Genomic DNA, 27,536 nt, shown 5'->3' with positions numbered 1-27,536 from the left:
GGGGCGGCCCGGCCGCGCTGTCTCCCCTCCCCGGGCCGCGGAGGGCGGCAGCCAATCGGCGCGGCGCTGCCGGGCCGAGCTGTTTACCCAATCTCAGCCCGCCCCCCGTCGGGGAGCCGGGAGCGGGGGGCGGGCGGGCGGCGGGGGCTCGGCGGCGGCACCGGCGGGGACGCGGCGGCGGACGGACGGACGGACGGGCGGACGGACGGGCGGACGAGGAGCGGCGCGGGGCGCGGAACAAAGCGCGGAGCAAAGCGCGGCGGGGGCAGATGACAGCCTGGCCCGCGGGCTCCCCGCCTGGCCCCGGCCGGGGCACCCCGCGCTCCTGCCTGGCCATGACCCCGCGCCGGTCCCCGCTGGGCCACCCCGGCGTCTCCCGCTGAGGGGACCGGCTCCTTCCCGACCTCCGCCGCTCCCTGCCTTCTCCGCCTACTCGCCGCTGAGGCTGCCGCCTCTCCCCGGAGCCCCCACGGAGTGATGGGCTGCATCGGATCCCGCACCGTGGGTAAGGCGTTGGCGGGGACGGCGCCGGAGGATGCTCGGGCTGAGGATGCTCGGGCACAGGATGCTCGGGCACAGGATGCTCGGGCTGAGGATGCTCGGGCACAGGATGCTCAGGCGGCCGCGGCCCCCGCCCGGCCACACCGGCACGGCGGGTGGCCCCTGGCAGCCCCCTCCCTCCCCGCTGCCCCTGCAGCGCCATGAGCTGCGTGCGACCCTTCCCCATCTGGCTCTGTCTCCCGCGGCGTGGCGGAGCCGCTGGCCTGGGTGCTGGCAGGGGGCGGCGGGACGTGCCCGGGGCCGGGGGTCGTCTGCCCGTGTCACCCGTGACGAAAGGTCGCCGAACATGTGGGTCAGTGCGGCGCCTCCGGAGAGGGGGTGGGTGCGGGGCGTGCCGGGCCGTGCTGTGCCGTGCTGTGCCGTGCTGTACCGGGCCGTGCCTCCCGGAGCGGGATCAGGCGGCCGGCGGCTGCCTCCTGTGCTCGGTGAGGGTTTATTGTTATCCGAGGATACATAACGTTGCATGATCTGCACGTCTTCTTGTCTCCCCCTTCCCCCTGCGTAGACTTCAATGGAGAAGAGCAAACGAAAGTGAATCCTTTGCCTCTGGCAGGGCTATTGCGAGGGGACACGGGGAGGGAGCGCATCCTTCCACTGGGCCACGCCATGAACATTTTTAACCAAAAGATCCCAAGCCTTCAGGCTATGTAACCCAGCTCTCCCCTCCTACACACATGCAGATACCAGGAGGTCCCTTGATCTTTAAGCACAGGTGTCTACAGGTAAACACGGCATTCTGGCCAGGTATTCTTCCCTTCAGGAAATTTTTATTCTGTGCAAACTACAGGTACAGCTCTGTCAGTTACATGGGGATATATAATAATGTGCTAAAAGAATTTCTGAGGGCAAACCAGAGTTCATTTGGCAGCACATCTCTCTCCCAAGCCGGTCTGCTCTGTCCCTCCCAAGAGCATGCTGGCATCTGTGGGAACAGGAGACCTCTGAGAACATCAGAATTGCACCAGTGCCCCAGACAGAGGGACTGTGTCACCCCAGAGTAAACCTGAGGGGCTGTGTCAAAGCCTGGTGCTGTGACAATTCTTGTCCCAGTGGGAAAGCCCTTTGTGACCACTTGCCGGGAACCATCTACTCCTGCAGCAGCAAACTTTAAACTGCAGAATCCAATACAGTTTCTATGTAGGGAATTGATTCCCATATCTAGCCTACATCTCTTAGCAGTCTCAAATGTCCTTATGACCTAGAGAAATCTCTTACATGTCCACATGGCAAAGATCACTGCAATATTTCCCTTGAGATTCTTCAAGCTCACCTGGATCACTGTGTCTATAGCAGGACATGTATTGCCTCCATCTCCTGCCTTGCCCCTATCCTCCACACACCCACACTGCCGAGGGCATTGTTATCCTGGTAGCTGGGTAATTATTGATACACCTTTTATTGATGTGTGTCTGAGCTGGCAGCGCTGATTCCTGGTCTTTCTTCCCACAATGCCGTTGAAATAAAGAGCAAACATGCATTTAGTAACATCCACTCTCCTCTTGTACAAACTACAGGTGTTTGTTTGTTCCTATGCATGGCAGCGTTTTTATGATCTGTGACTTGGAATCTGTGTTACAAAAAAAAAACCCCTGGTACAACTGAGCTGTTGCAAGTGTCATTCTCATATGAGATTATGTTTATATATTTATAAATGTCATACAGTTGTGTGGGCATAGATGAAAAGAGAAAATAGCGTCTATGCTGTGTCGATGGGATAATGATAGCTGAAAATTCACTTTTTCTGCAAATTGCAGTCCCTCAGTACAGACCTTAATGGCACAGATGTCTGACTTCTCATACAATAGTGAGTTTTGGTTGGTACCATGTACGTTAATTCTTGATGGTGAAAGCTCAGTGGACTTTAGGGACCTATTTTTACATTTAACTGAGGAGTTTTTCTTGCCCTGGTGTTAGGAAGGCGTGTGCTAAGGGGAATTGCACAACTATGATTCTGGTCTCTGTGGGAGTCAGATATGAATGTAGTAATACTGCCTGATGCCTGCTTTGTGTGAAACTTTTACACTGCTTTGCTTTAGGAGGGGCTTATTCTCTTGTCAGTCCTAGAGGCTGGATTTATTGCGGGTGGGATCCTTGAGTTTTATTTGGACTATTCTACCTAAGGAATTTTGTTGAGAACAATTCTTACTTGGCAGCCTAGATTTTTGGCTCCAGCCTTCCTGGAGTTATTGAGAGGATTCTTCAGACATATTTTGGGAGATCAGTGCTTTGAAGTGCTATGTCTGAGCTCTAGGATGTGGTTGGAAACTAACATCCTAGCGTGAGCAGAGCTTTATGTTCTCTCTTGCAAGTGTATCTGGTTAGATTTGTAGAATTAGTTCAGTGTACAGGCTCTGTATTGCTTTTCCAAGACCACATCCTAGAGAAAGGAATGCTATGCTTGTATTGGTTTTACCTTAGAATTTGCATGGAGCAGATTTTGAACTCAGAATTCAAGAGGGTTTAATTAGTGATAGAAAACTCATAATCAGTCACATTTAGTTTATTCACCACACAAGGGCCAGTGCAGGATTGTGCCCTGAGCTTGCTCCGGGCCTTTTTCCATTCCAATTTTAAGCAAGCCACATGATTTCTTCATCTCCCGCAGGGATGTTTTACTATGATCTAGTTAGATGTCATAGTTTGCACATGTTTAGTGATGTGCAACTTTACATTCCCTTTCCTAAATATGAGTTTTCTGGTTATTTCTCCCTGGGGAAAAGTAATTGAGAGGGTCATAACAGAGCAACTCCATATGGGATAATTTGAAATAGAGTCATAGAGCATCTTTAAATTTTACAGAGGACACCAGAATGACAATGATCACATTATGATTTCCTAAAGTATGGAAAAAGCTGAAAAGTGATCTTAAAGGGATAACCTGATATCCAATCACCTTCTCCACAGTCACATCTCAATGTCATACATGTGCTTTGTCATACATGGCATGATAGCAATGACACAACGAGAACTTGAGGTGGCTCCTTCCTCTGGTAATGGCTACAGGTCATGTCTGTGTATTGGTGATGCCCCATTGTAGTTCCTAGAGAGCTGCCTAGCAACTCTCATTGTAGCTGGGTCTCAGTTTCAGGGAATGTACAGGAGAATTTTTGCTGAGGTTGCTGGAAAGATAAGGCTGTAAAATCCAGCTAGGGACTTGTAGATATTTGAGTGCCAACCAACTAAATGCCAAAGGTCAGCTTGATTGCTGTCAGTAACTAAGTTAGCAAGTTTAGGGTTTCCGGTCTGCTTAGGTGTCTGAATGCATTGCAAGTGTACCTTTGACTACAGCTTAGACATCTCCTAACACTGGCTGTTCTGATTAGTGTGGCAAGATATCTTTTAATTCCTTGAATGGATTTAAATTAATAGAAAGCTCAAGCCTGTTATGCTCAAGATTGCTGTCTCTTTTTTTCCAGTGATTTCTCTCACATCTTTGTACAGAAGCCTGCAGCAAACGTGTTTTGTGAATGTGATGTAAAATGGTGGTAAAATATTCCAAGACATTACAAACTAATAGTACTTTTGGAGTGTGAGAGAAGAGAAACTAGAATTGCTCACACTGAGTGTCAGGAAAAGCTTTTTGACTGTGAGAATTGTCAAGCACTGTAAGTAAGGGGTTTCCCAGAGAGGTTGTTCTATATCCATTTTTTGAGGTTTTCAAGGCCAGACTGGATAAAGCCCTGAGTAATCTGGTCTAACCTCAGAGCTGACTCTGCTTTGAACTGGAGTTTGCACCTCAGGAGGCACCTTCCAACCCAGCTGTCCTGTGATTTTATGCTTAGGGTCTAAACCCTGGAGTGGTTGCCCCTCTGAGTCAGGTTGGACCCACTGCTTTAGTCTTGCTCTGCAGAGGACCTGAGGTCTCTTACATGTCATTAGTACACTCCTACATGTTTCCCCCATCACCACTTTCCTTTAACTACTGAGATTGCCATGTGTCAGAATTCCTCACCACGATAACCCCAGCTGCCAGCTGAAGTCATCTCCGTGTGGTTTTGGTCTGGCAGTTTTGCAAGAAACAGCCCAAGTCACAGCTAGGCTGGTGCACCCAGCATCAGTCACTGACTTTGCAGACTGGAAAGGGCAGAGCTCTTAATTGTTCAGTGTCTGGGTCAGATGTCAGCTGCCAAAGCCAGGTACCTGGCTTGCTGGGCTCCCCTTCACAGGGAATGGTCAGTGTCCTGTCAGAGGCAGGAGTATGTACTTCACGTGTTGCTTTCCCACTGGATGATCTATGTTAAGTGTAAATGAGTGGCTCATAGCTCCCACAGCAGGAGAGATGGAGCCAAAGACCACCCACTCCTAATCCAGCCACTTTAGATTCAGCAGAGTGGGAGTAGGGTAGGAGGCTGACAGGAGAGGGGTAAAGCAGCTGGAGCAGGCAGTGAACATCCCCTGCATTTTTCTCCTTACTTATCCCCCCCACAGATCTGTCGGTGTGTGAAGTGAGATCTGGAATGGCAAGTGTGGTCTACACACTTGGAGTGTGAAAAAGTGAGACATCCACTCAGCATACATACCTCACACATAAGAAGTATGCATCAAGGTGTCCAGTTCCTCCCTCCTTCACCTACAACATCTGAGTGAGTCAGTGAAAAGGAATAAAGAGAGGCAGAAGCCTCAGAAAGAAAATGGTAATGCAGAAGGACACTGAGTCATGAAAGTAGGAGTATTTTCATTGAGTTGCATGCACACAGGTGGAAGGTGAAGGAGCACAGAGCTGTGTAGAAACTGTAGGTGATGTGAATAAAAGAGTGCATACATGAAAAGGGGCATCTGAGTATCTTGTTCCTCTCTTACTTGGGATAGAGACAAACAGAACAGAGGGACAGAGGGACGTCTTCCAGAACAGATTTCTTTGTGGTTGATCTCACTTCACTACTTGTATTTCTTCCCAGTCTGGCTTTTCCTCTTTTGAGCAGTTCTCAATCTGATAATTTTTTTAGAAACTCAAATAAAGAGCTCAGGGATGAGAACTTGTTTCTGTCAATAAGATTCTGAACAGAGACCATCTTGCAGACCTAGCAGCCAGTTGTCCTGAAGGGTGTACAAACAGGTCATCTCTGAGACCTCTTGTCAGGGTTTGTGAAATACAGGTGAGTGGTTTCAAAGTTGTGGGGAGAGGCTAGCAAAGAGCACGATTGCATAAGCTTGGCTTTTTAAAGAAAGAGTCTTAAAAAAACCCAAAAAACATGTGCAAAGTGTGTGTCAGAAATAGTCATTAGTAACAGAAAACAGTCTTTGGTGTGTTGCTGATTGAGGTAAGACTTTTGTGTGTGTACAATGCAGCAGATGTGATTTGAGGAACAGAACTGAGGAAGAGCATAATGACTTTGTGAACTCTTATAGACAGTAATATTGAAAGAATTATGAGAGAAATTACAAAGGAGCTGATGAAAAAATGGAAGTAATGAATTCATTGGCATGATGGAGCTGGGAGTCTTAATTCTATAGACTGATGTTTATTGAAGAAGAAGTGAAGCAATCAATAAATGTTTTAGGCCTGCTTTCTTAGGGAGAAGTAGAAAAAATAATTTTCAGCTCATTTAATAGGGTTATGCTCTCCAACAGCAAACAATTGTGATTTTAGACTGATACTTAACCAATTCAAGATAATTCACACTCATGAGTTTTTAAGCTCTTGGATAAAAAAATCAAAGCTTTGTTTTATAAGGTCTTAAAATAGTGAAGAAGGTCTCAAGTGAAGAGCTGGGGTGTTACTACAACTCTAAAGGTTTTGTGAGATGACCTATGTATTTAATTTTATCAATTTGTTAAAATTTCCAATAAAATATTAGAAGGGCAATATATCAGTGAGAATGGGCTTATACAAAGCAGAGCCTGTCAAGCTAACTTAATTTCATGACTTTATGAGTCTCCCTGCAGCCAAGTACTTCTCTGATAGAAGTACCTTTACCTACAATCATGGTAATGGAGGTAAAATATGAGATTGGTAAAAGATACAATTTCTAATCAGCTAGTGATCAGCTTAGCACTACATGATTCTTAGCCAGTTAATGTATGAGTACAGTACGTTATAAGTGCATCTAAATTCAATAGATAGCAAAATAATAACAAGGAAAGAATCATTGTTGAAAAACCTGTGGCTGTAATTTTGCCAAATACCACATGATTTTAATATACTGCTCAAGATCCTGAGGGAGATCTAAAATACTGATAAACTCAGTAGTATCTGGAACAACTGGGAGAACTGCTAAAAATGAAAGTAACAAATAAAAGGGACAAATCACTGATACAGAACAGTTTGATTGATTTTAAGTACTGACAGACAATGTATGTTTCAGTCTAACCAAATAGGAGTTCATATTTCTAATGACAGGGTGTGTATCGTATTTATGGGACCAGAACTCTATGTTAGAAAGCAGTCACACTGAATAAGCTTATAAATATTGGCACTGGTAATCAGTAGATCAACAGCTACTACTGAGATGCTGCAGCCAAGGAAGCTGCTGTGGTTCTTTGATCTTGAATATTGAACAGGAGGAGAGAAAAGCATGTTTTCCTCTGCATTTGGCACTTCTGAAAAAAACTATTTTTCATCTACATTGTCTAATTCTATTATTATCACTTTGAGAAATACTGCAAAACTGAAGTATGACAAGAAAATAAACACAGAACCGTGAATAAAAACTTAGAGAAGTGATTTGATTACAGTCTTTAAGTGTTTGAAGAAAGTCATCTGACTCGTCAACCTAGTAGATAACTGTTAAGATGTGATAGAAGAATGGCAGATACATTCAGATTGGAAATGAGGCAAAAATAAAAAAGTAAAAATAATGAACTATTAAGATTATTTACTGAGAGTTGTACTGAGCCCTCTGTCACATGGAACAATAAAATCAAGATTTTAAAAAATGCTCTAGTTCAAGCACAGCAGCAGACAGTATAATTAACAAAGGGAATACATTTAGCCTCTATTATTTTAAGGAGGTCAGATTAGATGATCAGGATATTTCTCTGTGAGTTTAAGCTACACGTTCCCAAGTCCAGGAGTATGCCTTACTTTTAAATGAAATGTAATTTTTATATCCCGAAATTAATGTAGTTGCAGATGCTGATCAGACATGGCTCATGGGGAAATTTTCAGTTCAAATTTTCTAAAGTGGGCTGGAGAAGATAGTTTGGTGGCCCAAATGGTGAGCATATGGATTGCCATTCCACATGGGAAAAAGAGTTTTAGGGTTTGTGCTAGTGGCCGTTTACGTTCACTGGCCAGGATGGTGACAGAAAGGTGTGACAGCCAGAGAAAGATCAAAGAGGCTGCGAAGGCAGGAAGCTGAGCAGGCTGCAGATTAAATGTTTACTCCAGGAGCTATTCAAAGAGCCTGTAAAAGGCAAATAACTTGCCTTCTGCAGTGATTAGGAGGACTTAGTGCATGGTGTTACTACTAAAGAGGCTTCAGGTGACTCAAAGAGATTATGGCCATAGCAGAACATCACCACTCTCTGACCCCAGCCTCAAAAACCCAACAATTTTGTATCTGGTAACTGTGGGAGAAGTTGTGGAATTTTATTCTGTGGAAGTTTTCCCTGTTGGAGATGCATCACATCAGCTTCGAATCAAAGCCTCTGCGAGGTTGCAGAGCAAGTAGGCAAAAAAGTGGTCAGATGATATTCATGCAAGACTTCTGGAGAAGTCTGAGGCTGAAAGAGCTGAACTCCAGATTGTTATCTAATGCTTTCCAGTTGCTTTAGTGCAAGAAGATTGAAAGGTAGATGATGTGATACCAATTTTTAAAATGATTTTGAGATCTGGAAAACTGCAAGCTAGTAAATAAGATATGCCTAGGAGGCAAGCTAATAAACATTACTCTGAAGAACAGAATTAGTGCATCCATGGACAGATAAAATGTACTGAGAAAGAGTTAACCCTACTGTTAGTGGATATCACAATTTATAAGTCTTAGAAGGGGTCAACAGGCAATATGGACAAAGGAGGTCCAGTGGCAACAGTCCACTTGGATTTGCAAAGCACATTTGTAAAGGTCACTCACCTCAGGCGGCTAAAAAACATGAATCTGCTGTTGAATCAGAGAAGTTCCTTGAGTAGCTGGGTGAAGATAAGAAACAAGGATTAGCATGAAATGTCAGTTTTTCACAGGGATTTTTTTTTCAGGTTTGTGCATATCCATAAAAGGGGGGACAGGTACATTATGAGGTAACAATGTATGAAAATAAAGTAATCATTTTAGGGGAGCAGTCAAAAAACTGCATGGAGTGATTTGAAAAAAGGATTTCACAATATCGAGTTATAGGTCATTTGATTTCACAATATCAAATGACATAAATTATGGGTGAAATTTGATGTGGATAAATGTAAAACGATGGCAAAGCAATTCTAGAGTTGCATTTGTAATGATGGAGGTTCTGAGTTTACTATTACCAGGCAGGAACAATATCCTGTGGTTATAATGTGCGGCTTAATGCTTAGTACCAGTAAAAATGCCAATCAAATGTTAGCAATTAGGAAAGGAATAAGAGAATAAAATGAGAAACAGCATTATACTATGCATCTATCCATATGGTTCTCTTATCCTTTATGATGTGTTGACCCTAATGGCCTATTCCTGTTTCAGAAAGGCCATAATCAAACTGGAAAAGATTCAGAAATGGGCAGGAAAGACAATCAAAGGTATCATGTGGCTAATATGAAAGGAGCTATTTAAATAGAGATTTCTGAAGTATGGAAATGAGATGGTTAAGGATATGACAGATATCTATAAAATCTTGAATTTTCTCTGGGATAGGAACAGCATGGAAGAAATTATGAGAGAAGACTATTTCATTATCAATTTTAAACAAGAGTCTAAACATCAAATGAAACTAGCAAATGGCAAGTTTAAAGCAAATAATAGTCAGCACTACCTCATGTAACACACAGAATTCAATTGTGGAAGTACTTAACATAGGATGCTATGGGTACTAAAAGGCTTTTTTAAAATTTATTTTAGAAGTGAACAGATGAATCCTTTAAAGATGACTAAATACAGAGGCAATGTCTGTCTTGGGAACTACTTGAGGTGTAAATTGTGACAGGTTAGGATGAATATTCTGGGAAAATATCACTGCTGTTTCCCATGTTTGAATTTTTCCCTGTCTTTCTTAGACATCCACTCCCACTTTAAGGACAAGCTGATACCCATCCCAAACAAATACTAAGTATCTCCTTTTCCACTTCCCAAAAGAAGGAGAGAATGAAGAAAAGAAACCAGAGAGAAAAAAAAAACAAACAATCACCGAGGAGTGGGGGATGGGAAGAAGAAAACAATAAGAGAAGAGAACAGACTATCAGGCTAAAACCTGGAAAACAGGGAACAAAGGGGTTATAGTGAGCAGAGCACCCCTGTATTTCTGTGACATCCAGGAACAGGTAGATGCTGCCTAGTGATGTCCTGTCCAGGGCACAGGAATAGAAATAGCACTGTTAGTTGCTGGGATCTTGGGATTTCCTCTTCCTGGAGCTGGACATACCCAGCTTGGTGAGAAGCAGGACACTTGATAAAGAGGAGCCAAAATTAAGTGGGTCTTGGGATAGAAACTGTACAAGTAAAGATGTGAGAAGTGCAGCCAGAATCAAAATTGTAAGTTCTGGAGGAGACAGAAGATTGGCATTTGTGATGTGCCAGTCTCCCTCTGGCTGCGGAAGAGGCATGACTTGGAGAATCCTCTGAAGAACCTTGTGCTTTCTGCTTGATGAAGGATTTTTCCAGCTGATATTCCCAATGGTCCATTGAATTAGCTCAAAGTAGAAACTGGCCAGCAGGGTTCTTCATTCTCTTGTGACAATGAGTGGTCCTACAACCGTGTATCATCATGGGTCTAAGGGGTTGTTAACCTTGTGTTTGGTTTAAGGGGGAGGTTGAACAAATGGTGTGCATACCTGGCAGAGAGTGATGACTGTTCCCTTGACAGTGGGGTCGCCCTTGGAGATCACAGCAACCCCTGTGTAGGTGTGGATGTCCTCAGGGACAGTAGGGAAAATCATGGGGTGGGGTTAGGGGTGGGTGTGATGGTGAGATGTGGCCTCACCTGAGCAGGTGCAGGGCTGGGCATTTGGTGCCTGCATCTCTGCCTGATGAGTTCAGCTTCTGCAGTCTCAGTGCCAGCAGCTCTTTGTCATATTCCCCAGTTGCTTAGGCAGCTGTGGAGTTCTGCATGGTGAGGACACCTGAAGCCCTGGTGGTGGCTTTTTAGGATTGGGAACAGTTTCTCTTACAAGATACCTGCTGGGAATACAATACAGCAGAGAGGAAACAGACTAGGAGTTTCCTGGTGTATGTGTAAGAATTTCTTGACACAGCTGGTGAGTGAGCCAACTAGGGAAGGCACCTGCTGGACCCATTGTTTGTGAATAGAAAAGGACTTAGGGGTGATGTGGCAGTTGGAGGGTGTCTTGGGCATAGCCATCACAAAATGAGGGAGTTTTTGATTCTCAGAGCAGTAAGGAAGGGGGTCAGCAGAACTACCACCTTGGACTTACAGAGGTCAGACTTTGACTTGTTTAGGGGACTGTTTGACACGGTCCCTTAAGAGGCAGTCCTGAAGGGCAGAGGAGTTGAGGAGGGCTGGACATTCTTCAGGAGGGTATCCTAAAGGTGCAGAAGCAGGCACTCCCCATGTGCTGAAAGATGAGCCACTGGGGAAGAAGATCAGCCTGGCTGAACAGAGAGCTTAGTCTGAAACTCAGGAAATAAAGAGAGTGTTTCACACTTGGAAGAAGAGGCAGGCCATTCAGGAAGACTACAAGGATGTTGTGAGGTTGTGCAGAGAGAAAATTAGAAAGGCTAAAGACCAGGATTTAGTCTGACCACTGCCATAAAAGGGAATAAATTATTGCCTTATTCTATAAATGCATAATTAGCAAAAGGAGGGCTAAAGAGAATTCTTAATCCATTATTGGATGTGGAGGAAATTATAGTGACAAAAGATGAGGAAAAGGCTGAGGTATACACTTTGTGTTTTGGGGGGAGTGGTGATGGGGAGTCAGCAGCCTCAGTGCTTCCTGTCTGGCTCTGGCCACTGCTGCTGTCCCAAAACCAGATGGTTTGTGAGGACTGTCACCGAGTGTGTGATGGCTGTGATGGAGAAGGGTGTAGCCACCTGGCTGTAAACTCTGGGGCTGCCAGGGTGATACCCCACAGCTGAGGCAGGGCAGGCAAGGAGAGTGGTGCCTGAAACTCACGGTGCTGGTGTTGGTTTGCCCCCACGTGCTGGTGTTTGGAGCAGGCTCTTGCTTTGTCCATTTCACAAAGAGGGACCAGAAGCGTCCCTGAGGTGAGAAAGGTGCATTGTGATCTGCTGGTTGACTCTTGAGGAGCACTGGGGGTCGTTCTCCTTCCCCACTGTTAAGGAGGAAACTACAGCACAAAGATGAGCATGTCTAATAGTATTCCTGTGCTCCAGGACAGTGCCCATGTGATGTGCTGGCTACAGAGAGATTAAAATTTAAACACATATGGAGAGCAACCTATGAAACTGCCTGCTGCATATTACTTCTGTAAGGCTGGCTGCAGGCCAGCCAGAGAGGGCTGCTACCTTGGTTCATATTGACGTTTTCATACTTACTGTGCTGAGTGAGGCCCCTGGGGACACATTCTCTGCACTTCAGAGAAGCAGTGAAGAATGAGGATAAATCCATCGCTGCTGTTCGCACTGGCTGATACTTGTTCTGCAAATGAGACAGTGCTCTGAGGTTTGGGGGTTTTTTGAAATTGTGTTAATTGGGTGTGTTTCATTTTGCAGTACCTCCTTAGCCCAAATGACATGATGGCTGCTCAGAGCAGAGCTGCTTGTGTCTAGCATTAGGCTTTCTGCTCATCAAAGATATGCAGTAGCCTTTAGTACTGGTTTGACAGTGTTTCCACTCAAGAAGAAAAACGTAGGTGTTCATGTAGGCTTTGTTCATTAATTCTAGCTCCTAAACAGCTCTGAAAAGGGGCCTACCTGCAGGGAGAGGTAGGAGATGGTCTGGAAAAGTACTCAGATTATCCAGATTCAAAGCAAAGGTCCTGAGAACTGCTCATCTCACTCCTAATCTTACAGACATGTCAGAGCTCTAGGTGTTTCCATTTTTTATCAAAAATTTGAAAGACATCTGTTTTGTGGAGACCAAGACATTTCTGTGCCTTGATGAGCACCAAACTGTTCAGCTCTGTCTCCTCCACAAAAACGGGTTTTTTTTCTGTTTCTCTTCCACAAGTGACCCTGTTGGTAGGTGCCAGCAGCAGATAATTAATTTTTATGTTTCCTTCTGCAGCATAAGCTAGAATTCTTTCGGAGTTAGGTGAATAACTTGGGTTGATGGATTTCTCAGCTTTACCTAAGAGAATTTGAGTGCTTCCTTTAGAGGTTCACCTCAGGGTGACAGAGGTTTATTCCTTTCCTTGATGACCTTTTGGATAGCTTTGATTTGCTCTGTGTAAAGCAGGCAGAGAGGGAGAGGGTTTCTATGATTATTCTAGCCACCCATCTGTCAGTCCTTCCCAGTAGCTTCAGCTGCTTTAATTTCAACCACATTTGACAAGACACGATGATATTGTGTTTGACAAAGATACACACTCCCACGAGTATCATGAAAATTGGTATCAGGGAAAGAACAATTTAAAGACTGATCATAATTACTGCAATTACATTTGTTGTTTTCTTAGTTGTTCGGGGGAAGAAAAAGGGAATGGAAAAAAATAATTGAACCATTTACTCTAAATATTCATCTTTACCAATATTAACATTGGCTACCAATATCAAATGACAAGATTTGTACTCTGCTGGAAAGTAACATTTGAGAAACAGAAGAAAGTGTGCTAGCGGGGGATAATAGCAGTGCTGGAAAGTCATTGCTTAATTAAAATGTTTCTTGTGTTAATTGGCATGACACATCAGAAGCCAAATAACACAAATACTTACTTGGTATATGGTGTAGATCTTTGCCAGCATGATGTTCAGAAGGGAAAAACAAAATTTAAGACTCTCAAACTCTGTTCATCTGTTTGGTGTGGCACAAAATAGACAAGACAAATTGGAGATGATGTTTAACATCCAGCACCGAAGTTAGAACACAATAGATTATTAAAGGCTATAGATGGAGATTAAAGTCATAGATGCAGAAGCCTGATTCAGGCATGGGCCTTGGTAAATTAACAAAATGCTGGCACAGGTACCAAATATAGAATCAATTAATGCACACTGGAAACAGCAGTTGAGAAAATGTCAAGAGGAGACCCAAAAGAACGGGCTTGTTTAGATTAAGTTTTGAGTAATTCAAAACAATGTGAATTTCTTAGGATCACAGAAATGCAAAGAAACTGAAAATTTATCCAACTAAGAAACTTGGCATCTCCATGGTAAATTAAGGTGTGTGGCAAAATGAGCTACAGAAATAGTAAAAAACTAATAACAATAGATCAGCAAGGTGAGGTGCAGTCACTGAGATGTTGTTTTGGATTTTTCCAGTGCATATTAAAATGGTCACTTTGCTTGGGAATGCTTACTACACATGCTCCATAATTCCTGAGAGTCCAAAGTTATGATGCCCAAAAAACCCCAAATAAAGCAGGAAGTAGGGGAAAGGATATTTTCTTTTCCCCACGTTTTTCCTCTTTAAATGTTTTTCATCTTTATTATTTAGAAAGGCTTGACTTAAAAATAAATCTTGATTTTTATCTTAACAGTACTGTAAGAGAAAGAGGGATGATATTTTCCCCCAAAGGCTTTAATGACTTGAGTTGAATTGTTATGTCAGTTGTAATGGAGACATCTTTTTCTTATGACTGTTTTTGCAGACTTTGTTTTTTATCTCATTTATGTTAAAAAATACAAAGCAGCCATGATCTGAAATAATGTGGCTTAATGTGTTTCGACAGCTTTCATTTTCCTTCTCTGCTTCATGTATTCGGCTTCCTACTTTTTCTTCAGCCATCTACTGAGTCTTCCAAAACAAGGATGAAATCTATGATGTTAAAAACCCCAAACCAAATAATATTTTTTTAAAAAAAAATTAAGTCGTCTTTTAAAAGTTCAATGAAGATTAATCCCCTCTATATCCTTTCTATACACACCATACAGAAACAATGACAGGGAAATCAGAAACGAGTTATCTTTCAACTTTCATCACCTCGTTTCAGAACATCTAAATGAGAAATTTGATAGCATGTTTGTAAAAATTCCACTTTAAAATTAGCTTTATGACCTACTCATTTAAAAATTCTTATCAGCTCTATATGGAGAAGAGCAAATACTATTCTGTAAGAAGTGATTGATCATAGAATTACAAATGGAATAGTCATGATGATTAGCAGGAGCTGGAATGGAAGATGGAGAAGAGAAATTATATTGGAGAAGAAACATACCATTACAAAAGAAAAATAGCTCTGTACTAATTGCAGGGAGAAAGAGGTTGACAAGAGACTGGATGAAAAGGATAGTAATTTACAAAGTACTGCTTTCAGTTTCTGTTTTCCCACTTCACTCTCCATATTTTTTTCTAAATTTCTGTGTTTTTTCCCCTCCATCTGTCAGAGGAGATGGAGAAAAAACAAAAAATTGTTTTTTCATGTCTCGATCTAACATGGGTTAATGTTGCTCCTGCTGTTTCTAGCAGGAGAGGAAAAAACCCACAAACCTTTATCCAACTTTCAATAAGAGAAAGTAATGTTGCCCCAGGCCCGACATCAGTTCAAACATAGACATTTTCTTTTCAACCAGTGTGTGATGCTGTAACTTTTCAGCAGATATGACTGCATTTAAAACCATTTAACAGATGTTAAAGAGTTATTTTCTCTCAATATATTTCTCTCTTAGTACCTATGAAACTGTTTAGACCAATTTATTTTCAAGAATTATTCAGTCTTTATAGAGCTTGCAAAATCACATATTATTCATTCTTTTTCCTTGAACTAGGTAGATGAGCTGTTTCAACTGGAAAGAAACAGTAGTAAATAAATTCTGTAGTTCTTTAGTTCTGCTATTACAGAGCAGGTGTGGACTTTGAGACAAGTAATTGTTTGATATTCTTCAACCATTTGATGCTGCCATCTGCCAGAATAGTATTCATATTCAGCCTGGACAAGAGAAAACTCCTGGGAGACTTTACAGCACCTTCCAGTACCTAAAGGGGTCCTGAAAGCTGGAGAGGGACATTCTACAAGGGCATGGAGGGATAGTGCCAGGGGAAGTGGCTTCAGAATGGAAGGGTTGGTTTAAATTCAATAATGAGAAGGAATTCTTTACTGTGTGGGTGGTGAGGCCCTGGCACAGGTTGCCCAGAGAAGCTGTGGATGCCCCATCTCTGGGAGTGTTCAAACCCAGGTTGGATGGGCTCTGAGCAACCTGGTCTAGTGCAAGGTGCCCTTGTCCATGGCAGAGAGGTGAAACTGGATGATTTTTAAGGTCCCTTCAAACCCAAACCATTGTGTGGTTCTATGAATATTTTCCACATTCTAAGACTTCAAGAAAATCATCAGTGGGCTTTCAGCATTGAGAGCAAAGGCTGAGTGTCATTTGCTGAACTTTGGGGATGTCATGTCATGTGTGCTGAGCAAGAGGCTCCTCTTTCTTTGGCTGGGGCAGAGCTGTCTTTGCAGTGCATGCCCAGAATGGTGCTGTAGCCTGCTTGCAGTGTGTGCCAGGGTGGTTCTAGACTTAGAGAAAGGTCACAGCATTATGCTCAGAAAGAGCTGAGAGTGCAGGAAAAATACGTTGGGTAAACAGAGATAAAACAGGTGTGACACTGTTACCTGCACTGAAGGGTTCTGTACAGCTGCCTTCTGCTTTGAAAAGGTGACATCCCTCCTGCCTCTCCAGCATTCCCTGTCTTGTTCAGCTCTATGGCAGGAATGCCCCAGCTCTCCCTTTGTAGTGTGTAGGGTGGCAGGGGAAGGAGCACAGGCAGGAAAAGGCAGCTGGATCCCAGTAGGCAGGGGCAGGCTCCTGCTCTGCTCTTCGCACCAGTTTCATCCTCCCACTGATCTCTGTTGGATGCTCAGTTCACCCTGATCACTTCTCAGTCCACTCCTCCACTTCTTCTTAAGTTTGCTCTTCCTGGTTGTGCTCCCTCCTTCTTCCCTTTACCCCTTCCCTGTTCAGGGGGACTGAATACAAGTGTATTCCATTCTAAGCCATAGCCAGACCTTACAGCCGATGCACCTGGGGCTGTTAGCTGGGCTTTCACAGCTCTGCCTGTAACTTCCCTTTACCAAAAAACCCTCTAGCCCTAGGAGGTTTAGTTGGAACACAGATATAAGAGGTTCCCAGCCATGGTGGCAAACAGGCAACTCACAAGTGGCCCATTAGGCCTTGCTCCTCTTGCTTGGGTACAGAAATCCCCCCATCTCCCTTTCTTGCTTTGCTGGACTCAAGATTGCCAGTCTAGTCAGTGGCAGTGCAGTCAGCAAGAGTTCAGTGAGGCCCAATACACGCATGTGCTTGCCAGGAGAGCCAGTGAAGAGGATCACAGCCCTGAGAGGTGGTGTTTGTCGTGCTTGTCATATAGCTATGTCCTGCCTCCTCCTGAGGCCTGGCTGTGTCTGACCTCTGTGCTCACCTTTGTAGCACACAGTACAGGAATCCTTCTTCTTTTGAGTTCCCTGAGTTGCAAGGAGCTGCAACTCAAGGAGCAGCAGCTTTATTCAGCCTAGTTAGAAGCATATGGGGATGCTATTAAAATGCTTGGTTCTAATGATCCTGATGAACAGAAACCTACTTTGGATGTGAAGGAAAAAATACCCCTTAATGGATCTTCCTGCACAGAAGCAGAAATTTGAGATGTGAAGGTGTGGTGGACACCACAATATGCAAATATCATTGTCTTTCTGGTGTTTTTCATATTGCCATGTTTAGCATTTTTAAGGGACAAAATCAGGGTTTTTGCATTTTGGATTCTAGCTGATGAATGCCTCAGGTTTCCTACCCTTGAGTGGCTCCATGGCATATTTCACATGTCAGATTTGTACTGGGGAAGTGCAGTTATGAGGACTCTATAACTGTGCCAGAGCTGCTTAGAACAAGTGAGGGGCTTTGCATATGTCTGTGGAGGAGAAATTTGCTATAAAGAGTAAAAAGTTGGAAGATCATGGAAGTAGAACCATTCACATTCAAACCAAACAGACTAGACCTTGCTGAATTGATCTCAGGAACAGATGATCCTTTTGACAGCTACATTTCTTGACTGATTCTAGAAGGCTCAGGTTCAAGGACAGTACAGTTGTTCCTCCATGACATGGGAGCAAATAACTTTAACCAGAGTTTGAGGATGGCACACGGGCTGAAGGCACAGCAAATTGTTGACTTCACAGAGCAGTTCTGGTTACCTAGCAGACTACTTACATGTGCTTCTTACCATTTAGTTTCACTTTTTAAATTTAATAATATTTAATATTTTAATCTTAATAAAATTTTATCATTTCTATTTTATGTTATTGATATTTAAAATTTGAAATGTAATGGCAAGTGTGAAAAGTCTTTTATCTTGCTGAGGATGGCAAAGCAAAGGCTCCAGCAACTCTAAGCTGATGTCCAACCAATTGAAACCATAACAGTGAAATGCCTTTTTAAGGGATGATGGTTTAATATTGAAAGGGGATGTTGAAGGAATTGGTTCTTTCCCAGTCACACATCATGACTGGATGAATTTGTACTTTAGCCAAGCATACATCATGCTTGAGAAAAACACAAGCGACATAGTCTTCATATGGAGATAGCTGTGAGAAATGTAAATAGTTAGTGAGGTAAAGGTGGTCTGATAAAAACGGAATATCTGATTTGAGTCTGTTGTGGCCTTAAACTCAATGATTCTCCTGCTTGCTTAGCTGAGTTGGCTTAAGACTGATAGAACAAATTGTAGTGGCATTCAGAAGCCTTATCAGATGTGTTCCCACAGGAAACGAAGTGATTGCAGTAGACTGGAAGGGACTGAAAGATGTGGACCAAATCAATATGGACAGCACGAGTTCACTGCATGGCAGCAGCTTCCATCGACCTTCCACTGAGGTGAGTGCCTGGCCTGGAGCTACTTAGCCAAGGGGATGAGAAAGTTTGAATTCTGAGTTCAGAAATGGGTGTTGTGCATCACTGAGGCACCTGTGAGAGGACCAGAATTCCAGTGAGCTCCTGAAGATCATACCTGGGTGGTTTGGCTTGCTCTGAATAGAACTGAGTCACTCCCTTCACAAGATCCATAGTGAGTAAGAATTTGCAAATGAAAGTGCTTTTTAACCAGTCATAATGGGAGTGAAACACAACGTGAGAAAAACAGTGACAGTTCTGACAAGCCTGTGAGTCTGCATTCCTCGAATAAGGGATTCACATTGGAAGGTCCAGCATTGTGTCTGCCCCAGCTTCTGCAGCACAACCGTGAAATCTTTTGAAGAAACACATTTATTGTCTGCATTTTGAATTTTAGAGATGTATTCACTAGTAACTCACAGACAATTGACTTACCATGCAGTATTTTAAGGGCTGGTTCATTGAATTATTGCAGCTTCTGCATTCTTAGATACCTGGATTTTCAGCTTTGTAAGGTTCAGAGTATGCAATGATGATTAATAGAAATATAAAATCTATTTTAAATGCATAATACTTGAAGAATCACAAATAATGTTCACAAATAAGCTTAACAAATACCATATAGTTAGCAAAACCTTGAAAACTATTAACAGGTGTGTCTATATATAAGTATTTTAATTTTGTTTGTGTACCTTGCTGCCTTGGAAGGTAACTTCAAGACACTCAGAGTTTCATGGAGTCCTGACAGAAATTGTTGGGGCTAATCATGTATGGAGAATTCAGTCAAATTAAAGCTGATCTAAAAGTCAATGAGCATAAACCTCACCTCAGTGAACATTTTGATTTATATGAATGGATACCATAGGTGTAGCATGAGTCATCTAAATTTTCCCGAGTGTCTCCATCCCCAAACCCAAGATGTTGAGATTTGAGTCCTCCCAGCTGAAGGAAACACACTCTGAATTGGTACTGTGATGGCTGATGTGGGAAATGTTTCTGGTTTGCAAGGGCCCAGTGAGTCAGAATGGACAAACCAAAACACTGCAGGAGAAAATAATTTTAGCAGAATTGAATTGCTTGCTGTAGGACACTCAAAATAAAAAGGTGGTGTAGCTCCTCCTTGTGTTAACGTCAAAGTGGTGCAACCCACATTTAAAAGGGGAGCCTTGTGAAGAGATGCTTTTCTCTTTCCTACTCTGTCACTCAGCTCACTATTTCACCTTCAAACCCCGTGACACTTACAATCACCAGCAGGGAATGAAACCATCTTGAAAGACACAAGTTTTTTATAACATACCAGATAAAGTAGTGCCTGTTGATTCTGGCAAACTGCTGGAGTTGCATGGCTGCTTGCAAGTTGCTTGTTACGCTGACGTGGTGCCATTCTTTGCTTTCTTTAGCAAACACGGACGGATTTCTCCTGGGATGGTATCAATGTGAGTATGTACTGTGTCACTTTTCCAATTTCTAGTCATAGGAAGACCAGGATTTGTCTGACATTGGATACAGTGGAGGCCAGAATGGGAACATGACTGAAAGTCCTTAGTGCTGCTGAAATTCTGGGAGTTGTCTGCGATTCAGAGGATGGTGATAGATTTTTGTTTGCCACTGGGTCTTTTGCTGTCTGGCAGGTATTTCGATCTGTAGGTGGCTATTGAATTGCTTTAATCCTTTTGGGGATAAATGTGTGCCATTTCATATGTTCTGTTTTTGAGATTTCTGGGCACTGCTACATAAGGAAGGTGTCTGCCCAGCATATTTTAAAAAATAGTAGTCTTTGATTAGAGCATCATTTGATCTTCTCCAGGAGTTTGGGAGAAATGTCTCCCTCATTTTCAGTTGCACACAGAAGTAGCAGAATTCTTTATGTCTACTAGGATAGATGGTGAGTACTTTTAACTTCTGTTAAAAAGCAGATGAGAAACACGCAAACGTAATTACACCTGTTCCTTTTGCTCTTAGTACTTGTGCCATGAGTTTATTTTTTTTTCTTTTTCTTTTTGGCTAATGCAGAAACTGCATCCTGAAAAAGGAATAATGCATATTTGTTCTACTGGACTTTTTAAAAGGGTACTTACAGAATATTTTCACATAAGTTAACTTTGTAGTTTTGTACACTTGGAAGGCTAGGATTAGCAGCTCAATTTTGAGTAGTATAAATATTTTCACATTCCAGACTCTTTCAAAACTTTAAAAATACCTGCAGCTTTCTTCTTTACTGTGATTTGAAAGCGCATGGGACATTGAATATAATTTTTAACTAATTCTCACCGTGCTGATACTTCTTTCATTGTGGCACTTATAGGTTGGGATCTTTTGCATTGGATCAGTTACAGAAACAAATTGTGTTGGAAAATAATGGTGCATGCAGCAGCTTTCTAGAAGAAATTTGTCTTTTTTTTTCCTCACTGCACCTATGTCTAACTGAAAGCCAAGTACACAAGGTCGTGTTTCCTTAAAGAAAGTAGAAGCCAGTTTCCTTACTTGCAGTTTCCCATTTTCCAACCCATACAGAATCCATGGAGCTCTTTCATGAGGCAGCTCTTACACAGTGTGATTCCATAGATCTTCTTTGGTACCAAAGCTGGATCATGAATTCTCTTCCCTTCCCATTCATTCCTGCTTTCATGTCACAGCTCTTCAACCTTGTAGTAGTAGGAGCCCTCTGCAAATTACTTTCTTTTTTTGATGAGTTCCATGAGGCAGCTCCCAGCACAGCCCCCAGGCTGTCTTGGAACAAGTGGGTGGATACTGAGCAGGAGCACCCAGGCAGGAATGACCAGTGGTGGGAGCACAGATGGACTTTCTCCAACAAGCTTCATCACCAAAGGAAATGCATCATGGAACAAGGGCTGTGCTCTCACTTTTTACTGTTCTTCCTGTGCTTTCTGATTTCTTCAGCTCGTGTTACATACAGCACATTCCTGGCTCCACAGTTACAGATGCCTTAGCTGCTGCATTCACACTGAGTTTCCAGAAAAACTCACCTCTCATGTTTTGGCAACGGACTGGAATTATATACAGTGCAAGATCTTTACAATGACCTTCCTTGGCCTCCAGTTATTTCACTGCTAGTTATTGTTCTGCTCACTTTTTGAGTGAGTGAGGTCTGTGCCTATGACAAGTGCTTGTTTTGTATCAGGACTTAAAATTTCCAGTGTCACAGTCACTACTTTGAGTATCCTTGTGTTTGAAACATTCTGGCCTTGATTTTCAGAGAGGTTGAAATGAAGAGCAGAAGCAATGTTTATTTAGCCCTTGTGAAAGTTAAGTCTCATATGCAATGCTTGGCATCTCTGAAGAAGCCTGATGAATTAATCTTGAGAGATTATTTTTGTGATGGTGTTTGTGACGGCTGCCTGTCCCAACAGTGCCCTATCCTTGTTATTCAGGGACTGAGGATAAATGTAGAAAAGACAGTCAAGAAAATTAAGCAGAGCTTTAGACAAAATTTCTTTACAGCTGTAGGTGCTTGAAGCAGGACCCATCACTGATATAGTCATGATTATTTTATTAAGACTATATAAGAAGAAAAAAAAAAACGCTGAAGTGACATTAAAAATTTGGTAATATGACACATTACTGTGGCCTGCCTATTGCACTGACAACTCCCCACTGCAAGATCCCTGAATCCATCAGCCATGTCTTGCATCTCTAACAAAGAGTTGGGAATGGTGCAGCATGTCTATGGAGCACTGGCAGCTGCCAACAGGAGGCTTCTGACAGCCTCTTTCTGCCTCTCCCTCTGGCCTTGCCTCAGTCACTCCCAATGCTGTGCAATATCCAGTCCTTGTTAAATAGCCTCTAATTTTTCCTTTCCTTCTTTTGTTCTTACTGCTTGCTTCTGCTCCTCATCTTCCAACTACCTACTGTTTTCTCACTTCAATTCACTTCCTTTTCTCTTTCCTGTATATCATTTCTCCATATTCTCTCTCTTTTCAGCTCTCCATGGAAGATACGACCTCCATCCTCCCCAAGCTGAAACGCAACTCCAATGCTTATGGGATTGGGGCTTTGGCTAAATCATCTTTCTCTGGTGAGGTCCTCAAAATTTGACTTTAGCCTTGGCAGCTTCTCTCCACAGGCCTTTGTGCCTCTTCCCATATCTCTCTGTCACTCTCACAACTGCTCCTTTCTGGCTTTTGCCTTTTCATGGCCTTAGAGGAGTCTCTACCACCGTGGTTCTAAATACAGAAATCTCACAGTTGTTGCCCTTTTAAAGAACAGATTTGTCTTACTCCTGTTGGCTTCTCACCGTGCACCCCTGCTCAGACATCTTCAATTGCTTCCCCTCAGTCTTGGGTTTAACCCCATTTTCTGTTTCTTAGTTTGTTCACTTCCAGGCTTCATCCTTCATGCCCAACTCTATCCTAAGTGGATTCTAGGCAAGGAAGGAAATGGTCTTTCATATTTGGGGTTCCCCTTTTTCCCCCCCTTCGAGAGTTTGTCCAAGGAAAGATGGAGAAACTCCCCTGGAGAATGATGCAGTGAAAGGTGGGAGACACCCATCCCTAGTCACACATCCTGTCAGGAAAGGAGGGGAGAAGCCCCACTTCTAAGAGAGGCACGCGGCGGAAAGCGCTGGAACTGCGTAATAGCCCTGCGTTGTTTTCCGATGTCTGGCCCCTTAGGGATCTCTCGCAGCATGAAGGACCACGTGACCAAGCCGACGGCGATGGGGCAGGGGCGCGTGGCCCACATGATCGAGTGGCAGGGCTGGGGCAAGGCGCACAGCCAGCAGCAGCAGCACACGCACGAGGCCGCGCGCAAGGACGCCGACGCCTACTCCGACCTCAGCGACGGCGAGAAGGAGGCGCGGTTCCTCGCAGGTAGCCATGCCCTTCTTGGTCTTTTGGCATGTGGGTTGGACTGGTTGGGGAATCCAATCATAGAGCGGAACCCCTGAGAGACCAAAATGCAGGAGCTTGAAAAAGACACTCGGGAAAGTGTGTGGATGGTTCAGGTGGCTGAAGTAGAGACCGGCTTTGATGGTTGGGGTATTGCCAGTTGGGAATGCAAGGTGGAGTTCTAGCCACTTGTGAGGCTTGCTTGTGGGTGATGGGTGTTGCTGAGATAGGAGCAGAGTGGGATAGTGTGACCAAGAGATGGGGTAAAGGATGATGGCGAGAAGTGGAAACTTTAACACATCTTTGCTTTCCTTCCTTGTCTCCTTTGGCGCAGGAGTGATGGAGCAATTTGCTATTTCTGAAGCAACTCTCATGGCCTGGTCCTCCATGGATGGTGAGGATGTGAGTGTAAACTCAAATCAGGATAACCCAGCAGGCAACTACTCTGAGAACTATCAGGAGCTGATGGAGAGCCAAGGTAAGCTCAAGTGCTTCTTGCTAATCTTAAGACACTCCCTTCCTGCTCTGGTTGTCATGTTGCTCTCTTTTGCCCTGCCGTGTTTTATTCTGTAGCCCCAGACAGATCTGCTAGAGTCACCCCTGTTTGTGGAGCTGTCCATGGAATCTAATGTTAACAGGGAGTTTCCAAAGCCCAGATCCTTTTGCCTTTTTAGGGCACAACTGTAGAAAGCTACCAGCTCTTACAGTCATTTGTGGGTATAATCAAGGCCACCTACTAACTGCCCAGAGCTGTGTTTTCTCTTTGCCCTCTTTCCCTCTCAAGGAATAATCCACCCTGTACAGCACAGTGCCATGCACAGGCACACAGGCTACCTGGATGAGCCAGCTTGGCCTAGGGAGGGTGTCTAACTGTGTGTTGTTTGCCTCCTTTGCTTGCAGAGCATATGGCCCAGACGCAGTACGATAGCTGGCCTCATTCCTACGTCTCGCAGGGCATGTATTGCTTAGGTTCCTCTGACGCCTGGGAGGCCAGTGACCAGTCCCTCATCGCCTCCCCAGCCACTGGCTCCTACCTAGGCCAGAATTTCGATGAGTCCCAGACAAACCTTCAGGAAAGCATTTTGCTTCAGAGCAGCTTTCTCCAGCAGCAGCAGCAGCTGCAGCAACAGCGGCAGGAGCAGAACTTCATCCAGAGCACGGGGCTGGTCCACGTGTGGCCCCTGCAGACTGCTCAGAGTGGGGGTGGAGCTGAGTCCAGCACGTACATGGAGGACCACATTGAGGATGAAGGGAACCCACGGCTGGAGAAGGCTCCTCTCCTAAACACGAAGCCCTCTCCAGAGGAGGATGACGCAGTGTGCCGGGACCTGGAATCTTTGTCTCCCCGAGAGGAGATGGAACATGCTGCACTGAGCCGCAAAGTCTCAGATGTCACCTCCTCTGGGGTGCAGTCCTTTGATGAGGAAGAGGGAGAAACAAACAACTGATGCTTTCTGTGAAGTTCTCATCATTGCTCAACAAAGAGAGGGGTGGCAAGGAATGCAGTTACAGGGATTCTTCTCTCCAGCTCCCCATATTTCCAAGCAGACACACCTTCCATTCCTGACATTTAATTATTTTTTTAAACAAGGAAAGTCTCAAAGTGATTGACACATAAAAACCTTTTCTTTCCCTCCCCCATGGACACATACTTTGGATTTTCATTGCTCTGGGCAACATGTGATGTGCTTGGAGAGATCTGGATTGGTAAATAATTTCTAAATCTTTTTAATACAAAGTCTTGGCTGTGGATACAAACTCTTCTGGTACTGGGGATGTGGCTGATGAGACAGGCTTGGTGTAGGGAGCAGCTTTGTGGCTAGAATTCATCTTGGCAGAATGGATGTTGCTCTGTGGACATGGCCCCCTTTGATAGAATATATGAATATAAACTGGTTTGAAATGAAGATGTGGCTGTGCAGATCTAGATTGCACTGATGTTGCAATTGTGGCTGATGGTAGCGGATCAGGCCGTGTTCGATACAGTCCCTATGGAGATGAAAGATGTGCTGTGTAAGCAGATCCTCAGTAGCACCTTGATACAAAGTTGTAGGTTTGATGGATACAAACTGCGCTTGCTGGGCCCGGGCTGTGCAGCCAGTGTGGCTCTGTGGGCATGGCTCTGCTGTGGCATGGAAGAATGGATTCAGATACGAATCTAACCCTGCTCCAAGATACTCATGCTTTGGTCTCTTTCGTTTATTTGTTTCTCTCTTTGACATTTCTGCCTTCCCAGGAGCTGGCAAGAGTGGTGTGTCCTTTTGGCAGTGGGCACTGCAAGCCAGTGGAAAGGACATTTTCAGCTACAGAGACAGTCATAAAAAGCTGACTCTTGCAGGGGGCTTGAGGACATATCCATCTTGGTGCTGCTGCTGCTGTGTCCTTCTGTGTTTTCCTTGCCAGCAGAATGGGGAGACCCAGAGAGTAGGCAGCAGGTCCAGGAACAGTATGTACAGCTATGAGATCACAGATACCTGGTTTACATTAGAGTTTTCAGTTTTTGCGCTTTTTCTTAACCTTTTTATATGCTGGATAAGTGTTCATAACAAAGCAGTTAGTAATGGGAAAGGCCTGTACTCCAGTCATGCTTAACAGAAATACTGCACCTTCCCCATTTCTGCCACTCCTGCAGTGCCAAATATAGCTGGAGGAAAAGGGATGAGAGGAAACTTTTTCCTCCTATTTGTCTCTTTCTTCTTCCTGCCTGTGTTTTCTTCTTTTGTTTTCCTACCCCCAAGCAGTGGGGTACCTGAGCAGTGCTCAGTACTTGGTCTGTTTTCCCCTCCCATCTCTTTTTTAGGTGTGGAGAAAGCTGATTTCAGGAGTTTTCCCTATTTGTACGGGTTCTATGTATTTTTTGTTTAAAAAAACGTGATTCTCTGATTAGGGGGAATTTGGTCTCTTGCAATTCCTCAGCATTTTTTTACAGACCTCCTTTTGGGAGGGAGAGGTTTTGAAATTGTTTCCTTTTAGCTCTCACCCAAAAATAAACAGGGACAAAAGCAAAAATTGTATAAGGTTATTGATTTTGCTGGAGAACTGTACAGAACCAGCAGAGATTACCCAAGTGCTGGGTTTTAGTTGCAAGACCTCTTGCAAGGAAGCATCAGCAGAGCATGGTGTAGATCAGATTCTGGATCTGATGAGCTAGAGAAAGGAATTTATTTGCCTGGACACTGCCATACTGTTCCAGGAGCAACTCTTTCTCACATACTCTGACTCATATTTGCTCTGTTTAATTCATGATACATTTGTCTCTTCTTTGCCTCCTCTTCAGGCTTGGTGTGTTTTTTGGATGACAGGAGAGTGATACATGCTTCTTTCCCTGCTTCAGGTTTAGTTCCTGCATATTTTCAGGGAAGAATGTCTAAGGCAAATAAAATGTGACTGAAGGAATATCATCAAGTCTTAGAGTTTAGACAGCTCCTGGCAAGCAAAGCAAATGATGTCCAGGAATTGTGAAAAGTAGGAATGGGACTCTCAGGAAGAACTTTACCCCACTCGGCTATTTCCCACTGACACAGGCAGCTGCAAAAAGAGGGACTCCTTTTTCAATTCCCAGGTCTTTCCAGCCAAGTCCACTTCAAGCAGATCTGTCTTCCCTCTCCATTGCACCTCTAAATGAAAGACCTCTGGGATGCTTAAGTAAGACTGGTAATTTGGTGTAGGTAAGAGGGAAAAGTTCTTGTGACCCATCTTTTTTTACGTGTTTGCTTGGTCTTGGTTCCGTCTTTCTACGGAGGTTGCTCTTCTCCTGAATGATGACCTTTCAATATCTCTTCAAAGATGTTTACACGTTCAGGTACTAACCTCCCTTGGGCAGCAAGCCTTGATAAAAACGATCTCCTCTAGTTCTTGCAGGGCCAGTGGTAGCTCATTATCCTGACCTGGCTTGAGTCCAGCTGTGAAGCAGGGCCGGGGAAATCACACTAGACAGAAAAGGGAGATGGGGCAAGTGCCAAGAACACCTCAGCAGATGAGTAAATGAGTAAGTTTAAAGCTATTTTTATTTCTTTTTTAAAAGGTTTTCAGAGAAGCAAAGATGGTTGGGTGTGTACCTTTGTGGGAGATTTGGGTGGCTTGTTGTTTCTTTCTCCAAACCATTTTGTT

General features: G+C 43.8%; 1 protein-coding gene across 1 annotated transcript; it reads left to right on the top strand.

Annotated features, from left to right (window-relative positions):
* The first annotated feature begins 422 nt into the window (after positions 1-422).
* FAM131B (family with sequence similarity 131 member B) lies at positions 423-25,717 on the top strand. The gene is made up of 7 exons (XM_083854288.1): positions 423-505; positions 18,455-18,564; positions 19,980-20,015; positions 22,522-22,615; positions 23,211-23,408; positions 23,761-23,904; positions 24,327-25,717. Exons 1-7 carry the CDS (start codon positions 478-480, stop codon positions 24,872-24,874), a joined length of 1,158 nt encoding a protein of 385 aa, XP_083710414.1. The 5' UTR covers positions 423-477; the 3' UTR covers positions 24,875-25,717.
* Positions 25,718-27,536: the final 1,819 nt, after the last annotated feature.

Source organism: Zosterops lateralis (assembly GCF_965231275.1).
Source record: "Zosterops lateralis genome assembly, chromosome: 2".
Classification (NCBI taxonomy): Eukaryota; Metazoa; Chordata; class Aves; order Passeriformes; family Zosteropidae; genus Zosterops; species Zosterops lateralis.
The sequence above is the reverse complement of the archived record's forward strand: the minus strand, read 5'-3'. Positions and strand labels throughout refer to the sequence as shown.

Excerpts from the sequence above, each read along its gene's own strand:
- FAM131B (XM_083854288.1), top strand. The coding sequence starts at position 478 with ATGGGCTGCATCGGATCCCGCACCGTGG. Across the intron at positions 20,016-22,521 it reads TCTCCTGGGATGGTATCAAT|CTCTCCATGGAAGATACGAC; the intron begins GTGAGTATGTAC and ends CTCTCTTTTCAG. Across the intron at positions 22,616-23,210 it reads GGCTAAATCATCTTTCTCTG|GGATCTCTCGCAGCATGAAG; the intron begins GTGAGGTCCTCA and ends CTGGCCCCTTAG.